Raw genomic sequence first — 23,188 nt, 5'->3', positions numbered from 1 at the left:
AATTAAGTCCAAAACTAAGAAGCCTGTTGATACAGCTGAAGACAAACATTCTTAGTTGGACAGCTCACCAAATCCTTTGTAATTAAAAGGCTATAATTTCACACTTACATTGGCAGTATTCCTGTTCTGGATAAAAAGTATATCAGAAGTTAATTTAAACAGACTGGCTCACTTAAAGATTAAAGTTTTATGTAATTAATGTATTGACTTTAGAACCAAAAAGAATTGGGGCTGGAGAGCTAGAATCCCAGGCTGGTGGTAGGGACACAGGGATCTTCCAGGGAGAGTAGCTGTCCTGAAAGTTCCCTGAGTTCTAGGAGCAGGGGGAGAGGGCCTGGGAATGCACTGAGTGTTGGGAGTGACTGGACCTCAGAAGTCTGAGTACTGCTTGTGCTGCTGCTCTCAAGCACTTGGTGTGTGGGGTGGGGGAGCCGAAGTGATCAGGGTTCAGGGACCCAATGGCAGGGAATTTAGTCAGCTTCAATATACACATTGGATTTATGTCACATTACAACCTGCCTGACATCTGATTCACCAGATACCTGCCAGACTTGACCTGTTACACTTTTCTTCTCCCCGCCCCACTCCTCTCCTCCCTTCCTCCTTTTCTCCCCTTTGTCTTCCTAATTTCCAGCTATTTACTTTTTCACAGTCAGCCTCTTTTCAGCCTTGAATTACTACTACTGTAGAGTCTCCCTTACTCACCTTTGTTCCCTCCCCACTTCCTTCCCTGCTCTACCTTCTGTTTTTCTAATTTCCACCTATTTCCACTGACACCGTGTCACACTTTTAGCTTCTTTCATTCCTTGGAGTCTCAGAATAGCAGTGACTTCCTATGCCTGAAGAAGGGTGATTGTGCCCAAAAGCTTGCAAAGAACTTTTTCTCAACTACTCAGTTGGTCTAATAAATTATATCACATCTTTTATCACATACAAAGGGTATGTATATCTGTATGGCTGGCTCTTTGAAACGTTTCAAAGATGTTTGAAAGATTTCAGATGTTACATCTGCCTCCATTTTCTTTTTATTCACATTTTAAGCTTCAGGCCACCCCATATAGCTGTAAGTGAATCAGTTGGAATCTATTCCTTTCTGCCTTAAGAACCCTTTTTTAGCTAAGTTTGAGTGAACTGCTTTGGTGATAAAATCCTGAAGAAAATAGAATTACACAGGTACCTTGGTTACAATTTAAACTCCAGGGCTTTTATTACTAGTAATGATGCATGAAAAGGAAAGAAGTCATCTTGGCCCTAGTGTACTTACAGGCTAGTAATAAAGACATCCTTTTTTTAAAAATAGAACAGTTGATACAGAAATAGCTGAGACAATAAGCAGTGCTTTCCTCATGTCATCTGTGGAGTCTATTTTCAAATAGAATTTTGTCATTAAGATTCCTTAATTGTGTTTAATCTATTCACATTCTTCCTTAGAAAGAAGAAAAGGCCAAATCTAGAAAGTAGGGTATGAGGCAGATGGAATAATTTTCATGTCTCTAGTAGGGCTACAATATTATTTGATATACTTGTAGACAAGGAGTGAGGGAAAGATGAATCATCAGTTTAAATTGTTTTAAATACATCATTTATGTATTTGCAATTGTAAGATAAAATTGTGCTTTTGAGAAAACATACCAAATATGATGACCAAATGTAAGTCACAAACAACTGCCTATATCCTTTTCTTTTTTTAGGTTGGTCGGGATTCTGCAATACACGTTTGGGATACAGAGACAATCAAACCACTGTCAGTTTTAAAGGGCTATCACCAATATGGTGTTTGTGCTGTTGACTTTTCAGGTAATATATATTTTTTATTTTTTTATTCTGTTTGAAAATACAGTAAAAGCCTTGTTATCCGGTATGCGTGGGGCAAGAGGGGTGCCAGTTACCTTAAAATTCCGGTTATCTGAGAGTTATACCTATCAAGGGAGACAGGAGTGCAACGCAGCCACTCCTGCCGGAAGGAGCCCAGTGCTGCCCTGGCCCCAGCCCACAGCAGCAAGCTGTCTTGCCCTGCACAGATCCCTTTCCTGTCCCCCTGCCCAGCAGCTCCTCTAGAACGGCTCCTGGCAGCTTCTCTATGGGCAGCATCACTAACTAATGTAAACAACAGAAATACTTGATGTGCATGCTGGATAGAGTCAGCAAAGATTCTGGTTGCTAAAGTAAGATTTGTATTGGGAGATATTGGAAATTGCATCTAATAGAGTATTCCAGTTTGTAAAATGCTGGTTAACATAGCTTTTACTGTATAATGATTCTCAATTTAAATACGAGTGGGTGTAATAACCTGTAAGTTGGAACAAGTGTTATAAGTGGATGATTTGGAGGGTGACACCAAGAAGCTCCATGTGCTGGGGGAGTTTCACAGTAGCTTGGAACATCCAGTGCACTTCAGTGCGAGGCAAACAGCACCACTGAGCACACAGCACTTCAAGTTTTTGCAGTCCAAATGGAGTCCCTTTATTATTGCACAGAGTGCTGGTGCATGAAACATAGTGGCAGTGGGCAAGAACAATAGGAAAGAGTGTGTGATTTAAAGTATCACCTACACAGCAAAGAGAGAAGGTATCATGGAGAGACTCAGACCATCTGCACATTTGGATTTCCAGTCAAAGAACCTGGCAGCAGCATGAAAGCAGTGGAAGGAAGAACTGACTTTGTACACACAGCTGATAATGGTAGACTGATATGAGAAAATGAAGGTAAAACTTTTCCATTACCTCATTGGGATAAAAGGCAGAGAACTGAGAGCTTTTTGGTGAATACTGTGACCCCAGAAAAAATGAGACTGTGGAAAGGTACTGCTGTTTTTACCTGGAATCAGGATCTAGAAAAAATGTTACAGAGCTGAAAACGCTGACATCCATATGTAATTTTGGAAAGATAACAGACTCCCTTATTAGAGACAGAATTATTTGTGGGACATCTGATTCTAAGCTGAGAGAGTGTTGCAAGAGGCTGATCAGACTCTGGACAAATACCTCTGAATTTCACAGGGAGCTGAATTATCTAAGGAAGGAACCAAGATAATTGCTAGTGCAAAGCATGTACATACCTTCGGTTTAAAAGCAATGTAGGGGACTGAACAAAGATAGGCAAACTGAGAATGCAGTCCCCAGGTGCTGGTACTGCAGGCAGTGACATGAAAGACTGTAAGAAAAATGCTGTTTACCAGCAAAGGTGCCTGGGCAAGGGGAACAGAACTATTTTGTGTCCCAGTGTCTCACTAACCACAAGAGAAATAAAGCTGCAATACATGCAGTAGGGGAGAACATTGAGATTTTTTATAAGGAAGATGAAGTCTTCTCTGTGACCAGCAGATGGAAATACTCTGAACATACATGCATTACAGAAATTGTGACATGGCCATCCGCGATATTTGCAACAATGTTAATAGAGCAGCAATTAGTCAGATTCCAGCTTGATTGTGGAACCAGCTGCAATGTACTTTCATAGATTTCATAGACATTAGGGCTGGAAGGGACCTCGAATATTGTCAAGTCCAGCCCCCTGCCCCAGGGGCAGGAAAAACTATTCAGCAGTAATATCAGTTGGAGTGATGTGAGTAGATACTGGTGATACGCAGTAAACTATTTAACCAGTGGGTAAATCCAGACTATCGATACAAAATCCACAGAACAGAAAAAAGTACCACTTGGAATTCATAGTGGTCAACACTGAAGAGTATCATCCAGTGTTAGGTACAAGCAGTTCAAGCCATGGACCTGATCTTCGTAGAACACTAGAATATCTTCCACATGAGGCGGGAGCGAGGAAGCACAATATGGCTCTTGTCAGAGGTTTTACAGGAATACAAAGTTGTATTTGAAGGAGACAGGCACCTAGAGGCAGAGCAGACCCTAGTGGGGTGTGGGACCTGGGGCAAATCAGCTTGTGCGGGGGCCCCTTAACACTGCGCGGGGCTGTGGTACCCCCGCAAAGGGGCGGGGGGGGCGAGTCTCCATGCTCCTTCTGTGGTGTGGGGCTGAGCTGCCAGCTCCAGGCAGGTCCTGTGGGAGGGGCCGTGGCCGCTCCGCCCAGCTCTGTGGGGCCCCACCAAAGCACGGAGCCCAGGGTGGTTGCCCCAATTCACCATATGCTAGGGATGGCTCTGCCTAGAGGCTAAGCTCAATTTATAACAGATACAAGTACAGATTTAAGTATAGCCTGTATGACAAAATGCAGAATACCTATAGCCCTGGTAGAGCCATTCAAAGGAACAAACCCACCTAAGAAGGGACTTTACTAAACCAGTGGAAATAAGCACCAACTGGATAAGCCGCCTGGTAGTGGTAAGTAAACTGAGGATTTGTATAGATGCAAATCCTCTTAACAGGGCATTGAAAGGAGCCATTATCCATTACCCACTCTCAAGGACACATTGCCTGAACTCTATTGAGGGCAAAACTGTTTACAGTTTGTAATATAAAAATTGGGTTCTGGTATATCTAGCTAGATGAGCCTTGCAGCACCCTATGGCAGATGCTACAGAGTAAAAATGCCCATGGAAATCAATCCTGCCTCAGATATCCCAGCACAAACTGGGCACTAAGGGGACTTTAAGGAATCAGAATTGTAGCAGATGAAATCCTTATTGTAGAAGACAGAGATAGCGAACATGATGCTAAGCTGTGACAGCTCCTAAACAGGTGTAGGGAGCAGAATATTAAGTTGAACCCAGACAAGCTGAAGCTGAGAAGAACTGATGTCTCCTTCTGACCTCAGCAGGACTATAGCTGAGAAATTGAGAACCATTAAGGACATGTCCTGAGAAATTGAGAGCCATTAAGGAAATGTCCAGACCAAAAGATGTGAAGGGGGTTCAGTGATTTATGAGCATGGCTAACTATCTTTCTAGGTTCTGTACATACCTCTTAGAGGCTTGTGAACTTCCAGCTTCTAAGGCAACTAACACACAAGAAAACAGCATGGGACTGGGCAGAAGCCCAGGAGCAGGCTTTTGAAAGAATAAAGAGACTTGTAAGAGAGGTACTAATCTTGAAGTATTACAACCCAGCAGAGCAACTACAACTACAATATGATGCCTCAGAAGGCAGCCTGGGAGCAGTATTAATGCAGAACCAGCAACCTGTAGCATTTGCTAGTTGGGTCTTGACTGATACAGAAAAAGAGTTTATGGAAATAGAAAAGGAACTCATGGCTGTGCTCTTTGAAATGAAACAATTTCACCAGTTCACCTTCAGATAGAAGGTGAATGTATATCCTGATTACAAGCCATTGGGAAGCATTATGAAGAATACACTCTAGAGTACACCAAAGCAACTACAACACATGCTATTGTGATTCCAGTGCTATGATGTGAGTGTCAGGCACTGTCCTAGGAAGTCCCTGCTAGTGGCAGATACTCTGAGCAAGGCCTATGTTCCAGAGTACACCACATGTGGCTCTGTGGAATAGAAAATCAAATCAGTCAATTTGTTACAATACCTCCCTGTTTCCAAAAGGAGTCTCTAGGCAATATGAGAGAGCACAGAAGTGAAGGGCTACAAACTGATGCAAACTATACTCCATGGGTGGCCAGGCCACAAGGAGCAAGTGCTCCAGGAAGTCATTCCCTCTGACAGATTAGGGATGAGTTTTGTGCACAAGGTTGGATCTTGTTTAAAGGTGACAGAACAGTAATCCTGGCCAATTTGAGACAGGATATCATGAAAAGAATACATTTCGTGCCTGGGAATAGAGGTGTGCCTGCAGCGAGTTTGGGAGTGTGTCTCCTAGCCAGACATGAATTTCCAGATGAAGATTGACATGGAGCAGTGTGAGGAGTGCAAAGAGCATGGAGACAGGAGGAAAAACTGCAGCTTGACATCCCAACATGACCTTGAAAAAAGATTGGGACAGACCTGTTTGGGCGTGTCCACACATACAAGCACGTGTGCTTGCAGCTGCTCGAATAGAAGCAGTGCAAATTTGAGCCGGGGCTTTTTGTCTCAGTGCACATGCTTGGGCATGCACTTTGTTGTGGTGAAAACTGTGCCAATTGGGGCAAAATAACCCTGCCTGGCTCCTCCCAGATCTGCAGCCAGGGGGAGCTAGAGCCCGGGGCCAGCACCTGTGCTGTCCTCAGCAGTATAAAAAGCTGCCTTGTCTTGGCCCCATCTGTACAAAAACCTGCCCTGGCAAGCAGCTCAGGGCTACTTGCTCTCAGGAGCTTCTGGGGCCCAGCCACTAGGTACCTGGAGACGCTACCCTTTGTGCCAGCTGGACTGCTGCAGCAGTATCTCAAATCCATTTTTAAAAATACTCCCAAATCCATGTTTTTCCACAATTAACACAAAAGACCACACACACACACACACACACACACACACACACACACACACACACATACACCCCTCCCTAGACAGAGAGAGACAGCAATCATTTGGGCAATGCTTTATTGGTATATTTACAATGTGGAAGCCTACCAGTGTCTCTATCATCATGATAAAATACATTTTAAATACCTATATGTGTTGTGTGCTTTTGGTTTTCTTCCCACATGATGGGTGTGTGATGGAGGGACATGGTGTTTGCAGGAAGGGGGTGGGAAGGGGTGTGGGGGAAGGTGGGTGGGTGTGTGTGGAGGGATGTGGGTTGATTTGTGGGTAGGTGTGGGGCAATTGCTGGGGGGACTGTGGGTATGGGGGACCTTGTGCAGGGGCTGCTCAGGAGGGGTCAGTTCCCTGGCCCCCACAGGGTGCAGCCCCCCCACACTGCATATGGAATGCCCCACCCCCACAGGGCCCCAGCTCCCCCCTGGAGGACCCCCATGCCCCACAGGGTCCCAGCCCTGCTGCCCAAGGCCCCTGCCCCCCAGCAATTGCCCCACACCTATCAGGGTCCATAACCTACTTTTTGCAGCAGCAGCAGGAGTGGGGTGCTCTGAGCCTGTTGCTGCCAGCTTCCAGCTCTTGGGGACTGCGTGCCAGGCCCAGCCGGGTCCTGCCAGCCTTGGGGACCTTCTGCTGCCCAGCCGGGCCAGTCCTGTGGCAGAAAGACCCGGCGCAGCACGCGGGGACCACATACCAGGCCCTGCTGGCCCTGGGGACCCTCTGCTGCCTGGCCTGGAGACCGGTCCGGCCATGTGGCAGAGGGGCCCCAGGGCTGGCAAGACCCGGCATGCCTCTGTCCCTCTGTCCCTGAAGGGAGGTGGTGTGTAGTGGGACCTGGCCCAGACTGGTGTGGCTCGCTAGTCTGACTTTGCACCGGAGCAGGTCACACAGCTCCGGGAGGCGTGGCTCCTGTGTGCGCCTCCCGGAGCCATGTGACCCACTCCGGTGCAAAGCTAGACTAGCGAGCCGCACCAGTCTGGGCAGGTCCTCGCCCCCTGCAGCCCCAGGGACATCCCCCCACCACTCCCCAACCCCCCAATCATCCCCCTGCCACCACTCACCCACCCACACCCATGAGCGGCCCCTTCCCTCCCCCCTGCCCCCCATCTTGGACAGTGCCAGGGGCAGGAAACTAGAGCATCTCTTTTGGAGGACTGACTCCCTGCTGGTTCCTGGCACGGTCTGGGACTGTGTCTTGCTCTGCTGTTCTGCGGAGTGGTTTTTTTTGACTCTTGGATATCCCTGACACTAGAGGCACATGCGCTCATCTGGATGTGCCCTTTGTGTTCAATGATAGAAACTATAGGTTACGGTAGATATTACTCCAGTTTTTGGGAGATAGACTGTCCAGAGAACACTCAAGCAAAAAGAGTAATCAGGATGCTGAAGGCACACTTTGTCAAGTATGGCATCCCCAATACCTTGTATTTAGAGGCCACAATATACAGCAGAGGAATTCAAAAGGTTTAGCACAAAATGGGAATTCAATCACAAAACTCTTTTCCAGGATACCCACAAAGCAATAGGAAGGCGGGATCAGCTGTCAGGACTAATAGAGAGCACAAAAAAGATGATATGATCCTCATTTGGCTTTGTTGGATTATTGCAATACCCCCTGACAGGGACTTGAGAGCAGCCCTGCACAGACACTGAGGGGGCAAACAACCACTACTTCCCATGAAGGAAGTTGAGGAGGCTACTTCCTATGAGGGACAGCCTGCTGAATCTGAGTGGAGGGAAAGCAGAAAACACAGAGGGGCTTCTAAGAGTATGTCAGGACAGACAGGCAGCATATTACAATAGAGGAGCCAAAAACCTGAGGCCTCTCCATATAGGGGAGAGGGTGTGAGTTCAACCATCCAGCAGCCGTACAAAACAATGGCAAAAGGATACTATCCAAGCTTTTATTGAGCCAAGGTCCTATGAAGTAGCTACCACAGAAAATTAAAAAAAAAAAGTGGGCATCTGATCATTTCTTTTCTCTCTGAGCCACTCTCAATCACAAGAATCAGGAGTCCTCCTTGTATTGAAAATTGTGAGCAAGGATGATATTTTTCTGTCAGAAACTTCACATGCATTTAACTTTGGTCCTGCAGTCTGTACTTTGGGTGAGATCCACCCATGGCAGAGTATAAGTTGAGAGACTTGGATCATGTCTGTTCTCTGGAAGAAATATGGTTTTCTCTTTCTTTTCTTATTTCACCATGGTAAGGAGCCCTTATCACTTTCATCTTGTGTGCATTCTGTGCCTCAGAAGTCAAATCCTGACACACGTTGTTGATTCCATACTCTGTGCTGCATTCAGGGATGGTGCTTGGGTTCACCAGGGTCTCCTATCCCATATGTATGAGGGACCATGATTCTGAGATGATGCATTCTGATACAGCTTGAATTTCTGATACTTGGAGAATTTCTCATCCTCCTTGTCTCATACTTTTCAGAATGTTGTTCTCTTTACCCAGTTTCCAGGAAGAAAGCTCAGGATCTTTAAACTATATGCACGTGATGGGAACATATCATTCATGAATATGAGAAGTAGTGTCTCTTGGAGCTAGATCTGATTATATATGTCATGATTGTCTCAAGATGTTATCCAAAATTATCAAGATTTGGAAATATATCAAATTTCCTGAAAGTATCCCAGGGGTATTTTTGTAAATGCATTTTGCAATCATTCCAAAACATTTTTGCTTCCTCAGTGGAGGGAGAGAACTAGCGTCTACCCACAAATTCATGGTGCCATATGCATGTTGAAGATTTTGTCAATCTAGGCCATTATTAGTAGAGTAATGACCAGCATGTTGTAGAACATGGAGATCACTCGATTAGGATTGGAGGGATATCCTTGCCGCTGATTGCTGGTGTGTAGGATTCAATGTGGAAGTTTACTCCCAGTGTAGACGGACACCAGGACAATGACGTGGCTCAAGCTTATCTGCCCTTTCCAAATTTTTGAAAAAAGGTAAATCAATATTTGTTGCCCATAAAACTTAAAAGTCCAAGATGGACAGATAATATAGGTCATTGAGACCGTGTCAAAGTTATGAGTAGAACCTGGCAATTATCAGCTTCAATCCTATCCACTGGACTGAGTCCATCCATCTACCCATAATCCATCCATTATTTAAAAAAAAAAAAAAAAAGCAACCCCCCTCCCCAAATCACTTCTGCCTAAATGTAGTACACTGTGCTCTATTTTACCTGTCTCTGTATTGTTTCATCTCTCAGCATTACATGCAATGTTTGATATGCCTCAAATTAATATAATGATCTGGTTTCTTACTGAGGAGTAATTAACTTTATCCACTCTGATACATTTCCTTTTCCAGCTGATGGCAAACGCTTGACTTCTGTTGGTATAGATGACAATCATACTGTTGTACTCTGGGACTGGAAGAAAGGAGAGAAGCTCTCAGCAGTAAGGTAGGAGTTCAACTATATTTCAAAATCTGTACTAAAATTAATTTTCAAATAGTAACGTACAGAATGAGTGCAAATAGAAGCTAGTATTAGAAGACATAAATGAGTAGTTATCTTTACTTTTTAGTTCACCTAGTCAGTGGCTTTTAGCATGTCCTTGAATCTCTTTCAGGAATAGAGTTGTAGCTAAAGTAGAATCAACAGGAACTGCTCTGAAAGTTAGGGGTTGAGACGGAAATAAGAACTAGATATGTTCTTATGGACAGATTGTAGAGGATTTTTTCACATTGTTGTGCGATTGAGTATGTGGGACATTTTGTAACAGTTTCTTCAAAACTCACTACATAAACCAGTATTTTCCATGTGCCTAGTCACAGGTAGTATACCGCTCCCGTCAATTCAAAACATAGACTGTACATAGTTCTTGTAATTCCTTTTCCACCAATTGGAAGCAGTACATTTACTCAACATTTCTCCTTTGTGTAGTTGCTGGACCTAGAGCCTCTTTCTTATTACTGGTGTTAGAATTACTTGGTTTCATCCACCTTCCAAGCTGCTTGCATCTGAAGTGCTTTCCTAGGCATTCCACAGATGTTGGCATCTGCCTTACCTTTTCATCATAGGTCTTCAGTAATGGCACCTTTTCATATTGCATCCCTTTCCGATTGGGTGGTCTGGAAGATTACAGTTGTTTTCTCTTGAGGATATAAAAGTCTTCTTGCAGATCCTTTCTCCTCTTTCCCCAACCCTTTCCTTTGAGGCTGTGGAAACTTGTGTGTGTCACTGGTTGTGACTGACCCCGAGGCAATGTGGTCTTTTCTAGGTAGTTCAAATTCTCTTCGGTTCAAGTTCTTCAGATTTGGTCTCACCTTGCTGGTGTTTAAAATATCTGGCCACGAATGGAGAAATTAGCTATGGTTCTCTTAGCTCATTAGGTTTCTCCTAGTGGGTGGTCTATAAGCCTGCCTGTAACATGTCTTAAGGATTTTTAATTTCTTACCTTTTTAGTGGCAATTTGGGAAAAAGAGAACAACTTGCTGTCAGGAGACAGTTCAGGAGCAAAGATCTTGTCTTTACTATTAGCTTCTAATGCTTCTTGTCTTCATTTACTACTGGGATCTCTTCACAAAATAGGAGTTTTCCCACTGCAGACATTTGATACAAATCAAAGATGTTTGATTTTTGTTTTTATGAAAATTACAAATTGCCCTTAATCAGCAAGTTTTTTTTGGAGATTTCGCCAAACTTCAGTAGTACTGTAAATATTTGGGTACAACCCATATGACCCATGTGTGGAAGTTAAAAAAAAATACTTGTCACAGCCCATGCTGGTCCAAACTTTAAAGTGACTCTCTGCTGTTTAATTGCATAAAATGAAATGGAATCAACACAACTTTCTTTTGCTCAGCAGAGAAAAAAATGTTTCATATTTTTACTTCCACAGTTTTGATAGGCAAACTAGTTTGCACCATTTTGCACTTCAGCTGATGTTAGCGACTCTTTAACAAACACAGTCTTGGTGAAAGCTAATGGTTTTAATTCCATGACAGAGAGTCTTAAGCCCTTGTTAAGCCAATCTTAGCTTTTAGTCAGTGCTTATTGTGCACACCAATGAAACATGTTAGACAGCCCTACTTGGATCTAACTCTTGTCTTCCAGTTAGGTCCTGTACATTTCTCAAATTTTCATCTTCCTGAGGTCTTTTGCCTTGGGTACTTTGGATTTTTCTTTTTGACATAGTATGTTTATGCAGACCTCTTGGCCCATTTCTTTAGGCATCACGCACTGGTACAGGGCCTATTTGGCATGTACAGTATTTGGTACTCCAGGTCCTGTTTTTCCTTTTTGGCCAGAACCATAGCTCTGTTTCAGTGTTGGTTTTAGCACTTCAAAGCAAAAGCTTTTAGGTACTAAACTGTAAGTACTAAGATACCATTCTCAGTTGGGCACTGAGCCTGCTGCTGAGCACTTGTTTGGTCTATTGGTTTAGCGTTCCATTTGGCGTATTGGTACCTTTTTTATTTCAGGTTTGGCATACAAGAAAGAAAATGACTACTGAGTATTTTCAAACTTGTTCTGTTCAAAGCTGATGACCATATTTGGTGTGTATGTACATTGGAGTCAATCATGAGGAACAGGAGTACCAGATATGTCTACAAATATCATTCCAAGTGTTGAAGAAATATGGGGAGGTCCAACAAGCCCTTCTTCAGGTACCTCAGGGAGGCTCCCATAACTCCAGCACAAGGTCAGCCAGAGTCAGTCAGAATATGTGAATGGAGGACTCAGTTCTGATGTTCCCTATGTCAGTCCAAACTTGTCTTCCAATTAAGGTGGTTTCACCAATGAAGTGAAGAGTTCTGCCAAGCCATGGCTCCTTGACATATTCGGGAACTTGGTATTTGAGGTAGGTGGAACTGAGCTTATCAGATAAGGAAATACTGTCTCCCTACAAGTGCTTTTCAGGAAGTCTTTCAGATTCTGTTCCTTGCCCCTAAGAATATGTTTGGGCTTAGTATCAAGAAGAGATGCTACAGTCAATCCTGTTTCTTATAGCAAAGAAACCTTAAAATCAGTACCACCGGAGGAGAGAGGGAAAGGGGTTTTATTCCATAGAGTTCTGAGTAACAAACAAGACAGGGTGATCTTGGATCATGAGGAACTGAATCTGTATTGAGGCAAAAAGTCAAGATAATTATTCTGAATGCCAATATGCATCTCAGATGAACCTGAATTGGTGTGTGCTCTAGACATGAATTTTTGGAAGCACTTGGGAATGCTCTTCAATCATTAGAATCCGAGCTTTGATTTAAAGAAATATCACCCCCAACTCTGTCTTGCTTTTTTGGTTTGGTATCTGCTCCATGACATTCTTGATGATAGATGATTATTGCTATGAAATTAGTCTATATATATCTGTGGCCCCCAGGATGATTGACTAAGGATGCTGCTTTGTGCTGTGTTAAAGAACAGCCCCTATTCTTCTTGGCTATGGAGTCATTAGGGCCTAAAATAAATTACCTGCTATCTAAACTTGTTGCCTGCAGGCAAGTGGAGTGAGTTCTGGACTAGACAGCTCAAATTACCTTCTTGTCCCAGAAAATAATATTTCCAGATGAGTACAGAGGAGAACCAACAACCAACAGGTGACAGTTTAGACAGTGTTATAAATGTCAGGTCTCATGGCTGCATTGTATTCATTGTACCCAGGGAATATTTCCATCTGAGGTAATTTTAGTGGTCTTTGATACTCTAGTGGAAACATGACAAAACTTTTTACATCTCATCCTGGTAACAGTCAATCTTCATTTTACTGTGATCTCTTGGAGGGTCAGAGGCAATTAAGAGTAGGCTTTAAAACACCTTCTCTCCAAATTGAGATGGGGAATCCAGTGCAAAGGATTTCACATCCAGGGAATTTTTGTCTCTATAGAATTTGTAGCTTCTCAGAAATGTTTTAGAGATGAGGCAATAGTTGGCTTCTAAAGGAATAGGCAGCCTCCAACTCCTACTCCCACAGTTGAAAAATGATTGTTCAGTCAGGCTCAAGTAGGATCTCTTCCTTCAAAAAAACTACCTGCATAGTCTTTTTTTTACCTGTCTGAGTGTGACTGAAGGAGTAACTTCTTCCAGGTTTATTGAGCAGCTGTTGTGGGCTATTACATGCTAATTGAAAATGAATCAGTTCAATATCTCAGTTTTTCCCTTAGAGGTTCATGTGGTGCTTGAAGCTTTTAAAAACCTTTATTAAAAACCCTCCTGTGTCAAGGGATATTAATCAAAAGACTGATGAAAGAACCTTTAAATGGCTCACTGTTTGTAAGCTTTTTGTTGGAGATATTTTTTTCTAATGACTTAAGATAGCTTAAGGCCCTAGAGGCTGACACAACTTATACCAGACTTAACAATGAAATGACGATACCATGGACTCATTTTAGATTGTTGCCTAAGCTGGTATCTGAATCGCATTTTAATAAGTCTTTTGTTCTGCCAGGTTGGTTTTTGTTTGTTTGTTTGTTTTGTGGGGGAGAGGGCTTGGTTTTGCTAGAAGGAGAAATCAAATACACAAATACAAAATGGGGAATAGCTAGCTAAGCAGGTGCCTATCTAGAAAATGATCTGGGGGTTGTATTGAATCACAGACTAAATATAAGTCAACATTTTGCTGCTGCTGCTGCAAAAAAAGGCAAATCTCACTCTGGAAAGTATTAACAGGAAAGTTGTATGCAAGACACTTAAAGTAATTATTCTGCCCTGCTCAGCATTGATGAGACTTCAGGTGGAATACCATGTTTACTTTTGGGCACTGCACTATAAGGCAGATATAGACACACTAGAGAGAACCTAAAGGAAAACAGTAATAATGATTAGTACAACGATGTTATGGAGAAAGATTGAAATAATTGGATTTGTTTTTCTCTTGAAAAAATGGAAATGAGTGGTGGAGATGCACAAAAGTCTTCCAACATGTTAAAAGGCTGTTATAAAAAGGATAATGATCAGTTGTTTTACATGGCCATGGTGGGAAACACAAGAAAAAACAGCTTAATTTTCAATGAAGATGAGTTAGGTTGCACACAAGGAAAACCTTTCTATTAGGGTGGTGACACCCTGAAACAAACTGCCTAGATAAATTGTGAGATCTTCTTAGAAAATTTTAAGAACAGGTTAAACAAATATCTGCTGGGGTCCATTTAGTTATACTTTGTCATGATTCAAGTTCAAGAATTATGAATAAATGATCTCTTTAAGTCCCTTCCAGGCCTACTTTTCTATGATTCTGTAGCTATCCCAGTAAGATCTCTCTCTCCTTTTGGGCCAGGTACAGACATTATGCTTTTACTGGTATGAGTGATCAGAAACTGGTCTATACAGTACCCATAACAGAATAGAAGTTCAGCACACATAGACTGTCTTAGAAATGGTGGAACCCAGTCTAAGATTTACTCCTCCCCACCAAAGGACAAATGTGTGTTCTGTTTGCTACTGATCTAAACTACACCACTTACAGAAAACCATTTAACTTAGATCAATTCTGCCTCGGGCCTTTTGAATGTCTACAGCTGGTGTCAATGTCTACATTCATAGGTTTCTCTTTTCGCAAAGAGTAAAACCTACAGGAAGTTCCCATCCCTTTATTTCTTTTGATTTAATTTCACAGGGCAATGTTATTTTTAAAATGACCACATAAATACATTTTGTATTGCTAATATCAGGATTGGTTGAATCTGAAGTCACTGTCTAGGCTCATTCATATTAAGGCAAAACTATCATCATGACCTGCTTCTGTGATATCTCCATTAACATATCTTAAAAGTAGCTATATTTTCTACTCCATATACACACAGACTATGGACAGATATTACATTTGTAACACTATATATATTCCATTGTGATTCTACAAAAGATGAGCTCACACATATTCACACTATTTGTAGCACTAGAAAAATGACAGCTCTTCTAGACACGATGATCAGTATCCAAAATGATAAAATACAGACCACGTTATACAAGAAACCCACAGACCAACATACATATCTGCACAGAACCAGCAATCACCCTAAACACACCAAAAAAGCTGTGATATACAGCCAGGCCCTCAGATACCACCGCATTTGTACTGAAGAGAACACCCAGGATTGCCACCTCATCAATCTGAAAAAGGCTTTCACCCAACAAGGACACTCCTCCAGAGAGATAGATTGCACGTTTGAAAGAGCCACCCGGATACCACGTGAAGAACTGCTGCAGTACAGAACCCCCCTCCCCCCCCCCAAAATCGCACACCGCTGGTTATGACATATCACCCCTCCCTTGAACCTGTATGAAAAATCCTCAAACAACAGCAACCCATACTAGAAAGAGACCCTATTCTTAAAAAGATCTTCCCAGAGCCACCCATCCTAGCCTTCAAACAAGCACCGAACCTCACCAACCTCATCACCAGAAGCAAACTTCCTCAAGCCCAGAACACACCAAAAGGATCCAGACTGTGCCATGACAAGAAATGCAAAACCTGCCAACACACTTCCACCACCCCCACCATTACTATACCCCACAACAGAGCCATCAGCATCCCAGGATCTTACAGCTACACCTCCAGAAATGTAATATACCTCATCCAATGCACCATATGCCCTGATGGAAAATATGTAGGAGAGACCAAACAACAACTGTGCACCAGAATGAACGCACACTGGAAATCTATCAAAGGCAAAAATACCCAATTACCGGTGGGGGCACATTTCTCACAGGAGGGCCACTCTCTCTCCAATCTCTGTCCTGATCCTCAGGAGAAACTTACACAACACTTCCCAGAGACGAGCCTATGAACTCCATTTCATCAACCTCCTGGATACTAGAGATCATGGACTAAACATAGACATTGGATTTTTGACACATTATAATCTGCCTGACAACTGACTCCCCAGCCCAGCCCAGCCCAGCCCAGCCCCTGGCTTCTTTACTTTTCATTCCATCCAGGAAGAGCACACACCAACTGCTGAAACTTCCTTAGCCTGATGAAGGGTTTTTGAACCCGAAAGCTTGCTTAATAACTCTTCTCCAACTATTTGGGTTGGTCTAATAAAAGATATCAAATTCACCCAAGGAACCTTGTCAGCTCTTCTATAAAAAATATTCCTTTTTCAAAGAGGGACTTCTCTGTGAAACTATGTTTTGTAGCACCACACGTAATGTCTAGTCTCCCAGACACCTAGCATCCCACAGTGTTTGCTTCACCTGCACCACCACCCCACTCACCTTTCACCCCAGCATCTTTAGTTTTGTTACTGCTAATTGTTTTTAAGTATAACTTATTTACTTTTGGGACATTCTTTTTTGATAATTTTATTTGGGAAAGGGAAAATAACCTGTTTTTAGCATTACTGAATATATAATATTATGGAGTTTTAATTTGTCTTCTATCATGTACTGTTTAGAGCCTTTTAGAAGTGTTTATCTTGTACCTTCTTTTTCCTGAATTTCATTTTTTAAAAATGTATTTGTATTGGCTTTTCATTCTGGGAGCTTGTCTTTCCAGTTAATCTGAGAAGGAAACAGAACATTTAATGGCAGTTTCTATACTGTAGTGATTTTGATGAAGGATAGTTTTTGAGAAGCTCACTTTGTACCTTGTTCTGCTTCTGCTACACTCAATAGCCTAAAATCCTGAGGAAACTAAAATCTAGGCCAGTTTTTTTCCATTTTTGCTCTAGAAAACGAGATGCAGGAATGAGAGTCCTACAAAATGAGGGCATAGACAGACATAACATTTATAGTACTTTGGACAACTTTAAAGCACTGTAAAAATTGAGCAGACAGATGATGCACAGGACTGGCTATAAACTAGCCAGAAACATACAAAAGTGACCTTGGATGAAACAGAGATAACTTTGCAGTGCTTCAGGGTATTAGACAAACATTTGTGTGGAATAGCTTCCAAGAGGTAGGGGGAGCTGTGGCTTGAAAGAGTGCTGCAGCTGTTGTGTTGTAATTGTTATGTGTGCATGGTCCTGCAACATTACAAGTAAAATAAACCGCATCAGTTTTGACCCTGGATGAAGCAGAGTTAAAATTGAAGCAGTTTTGCTACACTTATGCTTCAAAAAAAGGGCAGAATTTGAAGCACTTCCTGTCTGTCCAAACCCTGATATGTTCAGAAAAGCAATATCAATCATAAGTAATTTTCTCTTACATAGATTTATTTTCAAACCTATATAGATTTTGAATTGTGCATTATATGTATATGCTTCTAAGCATAGAAAGTCATGTACCATATGGCAGCAAATGATATTTTTTTAAACAGCTGAAGATTTTAATTTTAAAACAGATACACATATCGTCATACTTATTTTTTTATGTCAATCAGAATAACAGAAAAATTCAGTAAAAGGTGGATGGGAATTACCAATCATTTTCAGAATAATAAGATACTCTAGATAAGGTCAGGTATTAATGAATCATTACAGCTCATGCTTAGCTATCTCATCCCTAAATCCCAAAGAAGAAATAGAGTTTTCTATGTGTACATTTTTAAACAAAGAAAGAGCCATCTAGTGGATTGTTGAAGTGATGACTCCAGAATTCTAATTTACTAACAGTCAAATTAAGTATGAGGTAGATGAAAATGGAATATAAAATTTTAGTTGTATGACTTTCTTCCCGGTTTCTCCTAATAAAAAGTGCTAACTGTTACAGGAATATTTTGTGAGAACCATTAGCAAATTAGAAATTTCAAAAATATTTTTGGTAATGTTGGAATGATATTGTAGCTGTGATGGTCCAGAAAAATATGTGGGAGGCAAGACCTGAAGAAGAATGCTTTGCATTCAAAATCTTGTCTAAATCTATCTCAGTCAAGCAGTTGGTCCAATAAAAGGTATCACCAACAGAAATCCTTGGCGCTCAGATATTTTTGTAATCCTGATTGTATTCAAGGTTCCTTATATTAAAACAGCCCAATGTTTTCCTTTTTATTTCAGAGGAAGCAAAGATAAGATTTTTGTTGTTAAGATGAATCCTTATATGCCTGACAAACTGATTACAGCTGGAATTAAACACATGAAATTCTGGCGAAGAGCAGGTAAGGAAAGACATTTTTTCTAAAGTTTTTAACTGAGGCATTTTCTGTCATATTAAATATACTATTACACCTATCATATTGCTTTTGACATACATACGTGTATATGTTAATAAGTTAATTTCTTCTAACTCCTGTTAATAATAAAAATTAATTTGCATTATGGTAGTGGCAGAGTCCCCACCCAAAGCCATCTGTCCATTGTGCTAGATGTACTGTGCTACACAGAAAAGTATGTTACCTATTTTGGAATGTTTTGCCCATTTTTTACATATAATAATTAGATAGTTAATAGTTAATGCATGTCAAAGTATATAATAAATAGCTCTAGGACAGTAAAAACAAATACCACTTAAGATGTGCAAATCAATATCAAGTGATGCCAAAGGGGAGAAGGTGCTTGCTTCATCTGTCTGAAAAAAATTAATTTTAAGCAATGGAAAAACATCCCTGGTATGGTACTGTGAGTTCATTGCATCAGGTCTTAAAAGGCATAAGGAGCTAAATGGGTATCTAAGATTACCTATTTTGCTGAAGAAAATACTTTTATTTTTTTAAAGAATCTCTAAATACTCAGACATCAAAAATAGTTTTAAAGATACATTGTCTCTAATGCAGATCAATTCCTTCCCGGAAGGAGCCCCTTTGAAGCAGAATTCTTAAGAGCCAGCGAATGTTTAAGTGCAAGGAAAAAGGTGACTCTGGTCATCTCAGTTATGGACTGCCCAAGAAATCAGTCAAGTTGAACCCAAACTCCAACAGGCTATTTCTGTGCCAATTATTAATTTTTAGCAGGTTTTTTTTGAATGGTGACTAAAGCAAGAACTGGCAGAAGGCAGCATAAATTTGCACCTTATAGACAAACTAAATTAGAGCTGCATACCATAAGCTTTTGTAAGCACTGCTTGGGCTTTTGTGCCCCGGAGAGATCACTCCAGCTTTGCTTCATCTTTCAAGCGAGGCTTACGTTCAGTGGGCTGATGTCTCACTCAGTGTAATTGTATTGTCTCATGAGACAGACAGATGCCTACTATTATTTCATCAGATGCTGTGAAGGGACTGCCTTCGCAGTAAGAACTAACACACTTTGGGCTAAACCCTGTTTCACTTTATATGTGTAAAGGGCATGTGTGCAGCCACACAGCTGCAGTTTTTGGCACTTCCGCAATTTGGGATTTTGTTTCATCGTCTGACAAAATAGTATCACCATGCAGGCATAATTGCTGGGCTGTGGCAAACAGTAGAGGGACAGTGCTACAGGTTTGCTGAAGCGGGGGCGGGGCTGTCACTTCCTTTTCTTTACCACTATTTAAACACCATTTTTCAGTGGCAGATGAAAAAAAGATGACATCTTCCCCCCCACAGCAATGAACCTGCTGCTCCTGCAGTGGGTGGTACAACTGATGCTCTGCCCTTCCTGCTGTAGAAGTCAGAGTCAGAAGCACTGCAGGGAAGGTACAGGGTGTGTGGAGGGGGAGGAGGTGAAGCAGCCCCCTTGCTCCACTGTGGTGTCACCCTGCTCTTTTCCTCCCCCCCCCCCCCCCCCCCGAGGCAGTGCTTGCGGCTTATTTGCCCACCCATTATTACATTACTGGGTCCTCCCATCTTTTAACACAAAAACTTAGTGGTTAAGACATTCATTCACAGAGAAGGAGACCAAAGTTCTAGGCTGTCTTCTCCCAAAGTGGTTTGAAACTGTGTCTTCCTAGCAAAGTGCTTTTCCCACCAGGCCAAGGCCTAGGCATTACCAAACTGTTATGTAGGCTTCTACTTGAAGCTGACCCCCTGAACCTTGAATTTGATCTTCTTTAGATATAATGCGTCAACAGCACTGGGAATTTTCCTAGAACTCAGGGCCTTCTCCCTTTCAGGATAGCATGCATTTCACTGAACTCTCACCCTATGGCTTATTTTCTTTCCTTCTCCCAGCATATTTCCCTCCCTTGGCTGCTTAGTGGACCTGGATAATGCCTCATCTATGGCTTGATAGGAAGTAGGAAAGACAGGTTCAGACCCTTTCTGACAGAGGGGAGTCTCGAACCTGAGTCTTCCACTCTGGGCAAGACTGTTGGGTTAAAAGGAAAAACATCCCCTGTATGGTATTCTGAATTTCAGGAGGGCCTTCCTTCTCCTTTTCCTTGTTTTTCTGTGGCTAAGATTTGAGGACTTACCTGGCCTTATGTATGTAGTTAGGTGGTTCTGTCTCACCCTGCAGCATGCTCAATGGGGCTGTGCTCTGGTTTGTGTGCACAAAATTGATTTACAAATTGTGTGAAAGAATGCAGTTACACAGTTGTCTATGTGCCATTTAGGTACATAAAGCCCTTGGTTTAAAATGAGGTGCCTGGTTAGTAACGTAGCCTTTTGGAGGGGATTAGACACAACCCCCAGGGTATACATTCAGAGTAAGGTAAGAAGAACCCAAAGAAAATTTTTCATCCATTTGATTGGGTGAAAAAATAGAGAATGTGCTTTTTCTGCATTGAACTGGAAATGCTTTTGGGACTGGTATATACCAGTTTGTGCTGAGTGACACTGCAGTCTCTGTTCAAGACAGTGATGCCAAAGATCATGAGATCAATATATGCTGCTGGTAGCAACACTGGAATCAAAAAGACTATGTAGTCAATAAGCATGAAAATATTAACACTCATATGATGCCAAGGCATATATATATTTTTCAAAGATGAACTAAAGAATGCATATAGAGGTAGTACCATCTAATCATTATGAAGGAGAGTTACCAAAGTAAGTATAAGCCCTGAGTTGTAAGTCTGTCCTACCATATTCCAAGTAAAGAGTCACTGCTAAATTATATACTTCAGTATCACATGTAAGGCCACATGTGATACTGAAGTATATAATTTAGCGCAGAATTGGCACAAACACTAAATGCTAGTAAACTGGTTCAGAGGCTTTTCATTGAGGTGCTGTGCAGTACTTTGAAGATGTCAAAGTTCTGGGTCCTACCATTTAAGGTGGCACTATTTTCACAAAGACAGAGCAGCACTGACAATTTTGTGAATATAGACATCTGGTTTTCCAGCCTGCAAACCCTTCAGATTTGTGGAAGTTGCCACCATGACATCCTGGGGAAAATGCTACTTTACATACATATTAGTGGTTTTTAAAATATACTAGCCAGTTGTCTATTAGGAATGACAGTGGGGGGCAGGGATGGAGCGCCGCCACCCACCACCTTGTGCCGCCACCTCCCAGAAGCAGGGGGGGGGAGGGGCAGGGAAGCTTGCCCTGCCATCCCCTCTATCCCTCTCGGCCAGCAGCCTGTGCCACCACCACCTTCAGGGAGCAGGGCCAGAGGGGGCCTTGCCGCCTCCTGCTCTATCCCCTCTGTCCCCACCATCATGGCAGTGCTCTGCTGTGCTGCTGCTGCTGCCTCCTATCCAGAATGTTTTTGGAGCACTCTGATTGGTTGGTTCAGTCAGCATTGTGATTGGCTGCCGAGACAACCAATCACAGTGCGAATAAAGCATTACGGACAGACAGACAGTCAAAGGTTTGTATTATATTAGAATTGGTAATAACATTTCTGTCACAGTTTTTTAGTTTTAAGTGTGGGATTTAAAACTAAAATTCAAAAATAATTTTTCTTAAAAAATATTCCATAAAAAGAAAATAATGTTAGTGTTTAAAGTTATTTATGGGAATAATGCAATTTTAGACCCATTCTATTAAGCCCTTTACTGTGCCATAGAAGTTAAGCATATATTAAAATCTACATGCCCACCCACATAAGCAAATGAGTTTTTTTCTATTTCTCACATGTTTATATGCTTGTGTGTATATACATTAAAATATTGATTCAACTAGTATGTAAAGTTATTCTGTCTTGAAAAGTGCCAGAAATTGCAAAAATTATGCCTTAGAAAAAGAAGTTTTAAGGTTTTTTTTATAAGGGTGAAGGTAGAAGGAAAGAGATTTATTATTTTGAATATGTTGTCCCATATAGTCTTATGAAAATGGTAGTTGAGTAAGCATTGATTACATATTTTTACTCTAAACCAGGGGGAGGACTGATTGGGAAAAAAGGCTGCATAGGTGCAATGGGAAGAATGGATACAATGATGTGTGCAGTATACGGCTGGACTGAAGAGATGGCATTCTCTGGAACTTCCACTGGGGATGTGTGTATCTGGAGAGATTTGTTTCTCATAAAAACTGTCAAAGCACATGATGGTCCAGTGTTCAGCATGCATGCATTAGAAAAAGTAAGTGAACTATTGGGATATTAAATGAGATGTCATTTGGATTTAAGAAGATTCCCTTCGTGGCTAAACCTAACAAGAATGCAGTCGTCTTCTATGATGGAACTGGAGTTCTGAATTGTGGCCTACTTTCAGGTCAGAAGGATATGGGCATGCTGAGTCTCTTAGAAACTCATCCACCTGCTCATAGAAGGACCAAATGGAAGTCCTTTCCCCCCGCCCTCCCTGCTACGCATAGGCTGCTCTCTGTCTCCTGGGTCTCTGCAGTGCCTCCCTGAGGTGCTGCTCTCATATCCCACCCACGCCATAGCCCTGACACTGTAGGGCAAGGCAGCTGAAAGTCACTGCATCAAGACATCGTATCTGAGTGGCTCCCCCACTGCCCAGGGAAAAGGCCCCTATAGATGATGACTGTACCAATTTGGGTTGTATTTAAGCAAGTTTATTATTATTATGTTTTGGTGACATTTTGGCTGATTTTGTTGTGGCATGCCCTCCTATGTTAAGTTATTCCTAGTCATGACACCTTGAGAGTGAATAAAACAGGTAAAAGTGGGGGTCTTTCTGAGGCCCAAGGGGATCTCAGGGTTCCCCTTTTGATTAGAGGAGTGGGAATTCTGTTA

General features: G+C 42.0%; 1 protein-coding gene across 1 annotated transcript in view; it reads left to right on the top strand.

Moving 5' to 3' along the window:
- Positions 1–23,188, top strand: part of EML5 (EMAP like 5) — a 231,977-nt gene that overhangs the window by 114,823 nt on the left and 93,966 nt on the right. Inside the window, exons 15-18 of the mRNA XM_019481686.2 lie at positions 1,692–1,797; positions 9,668–9,761; positions 18,242–18,342; positions 22,366–22,568. Coding sequence (XP_019337231.1) covers positions 1,692–1,797; positions 9,668–9,761; positions 18,242–18,342; positions 22,366–22,568 — 504 coding nt within the window. The remainder of the gene's footprint in view (positions 1–1,691; positions 1,798–9,667; positions 9,762–18,241; positions 18,343–22,365; positions 22,569–23,188) is intronic.

This window comes from Alligator mississippiensis, chromosome 2, assembly GCF_030867095.1.
Source record: "Alligator mississippiensis isolate rAllMis1 chromosome 2, rAllMis1, whole genome shotgun sequence".
Lineage (NCBI taxonomy): Eukaryota > Metazoa > Chordata > Crocodylia > Alligatoridae > Alligator > Alligator mississippiensis.
Note: the sequence above shows the minus strand (reverse complement) of the source record. Positions and strands in the feature narration are given on the sequence as shown.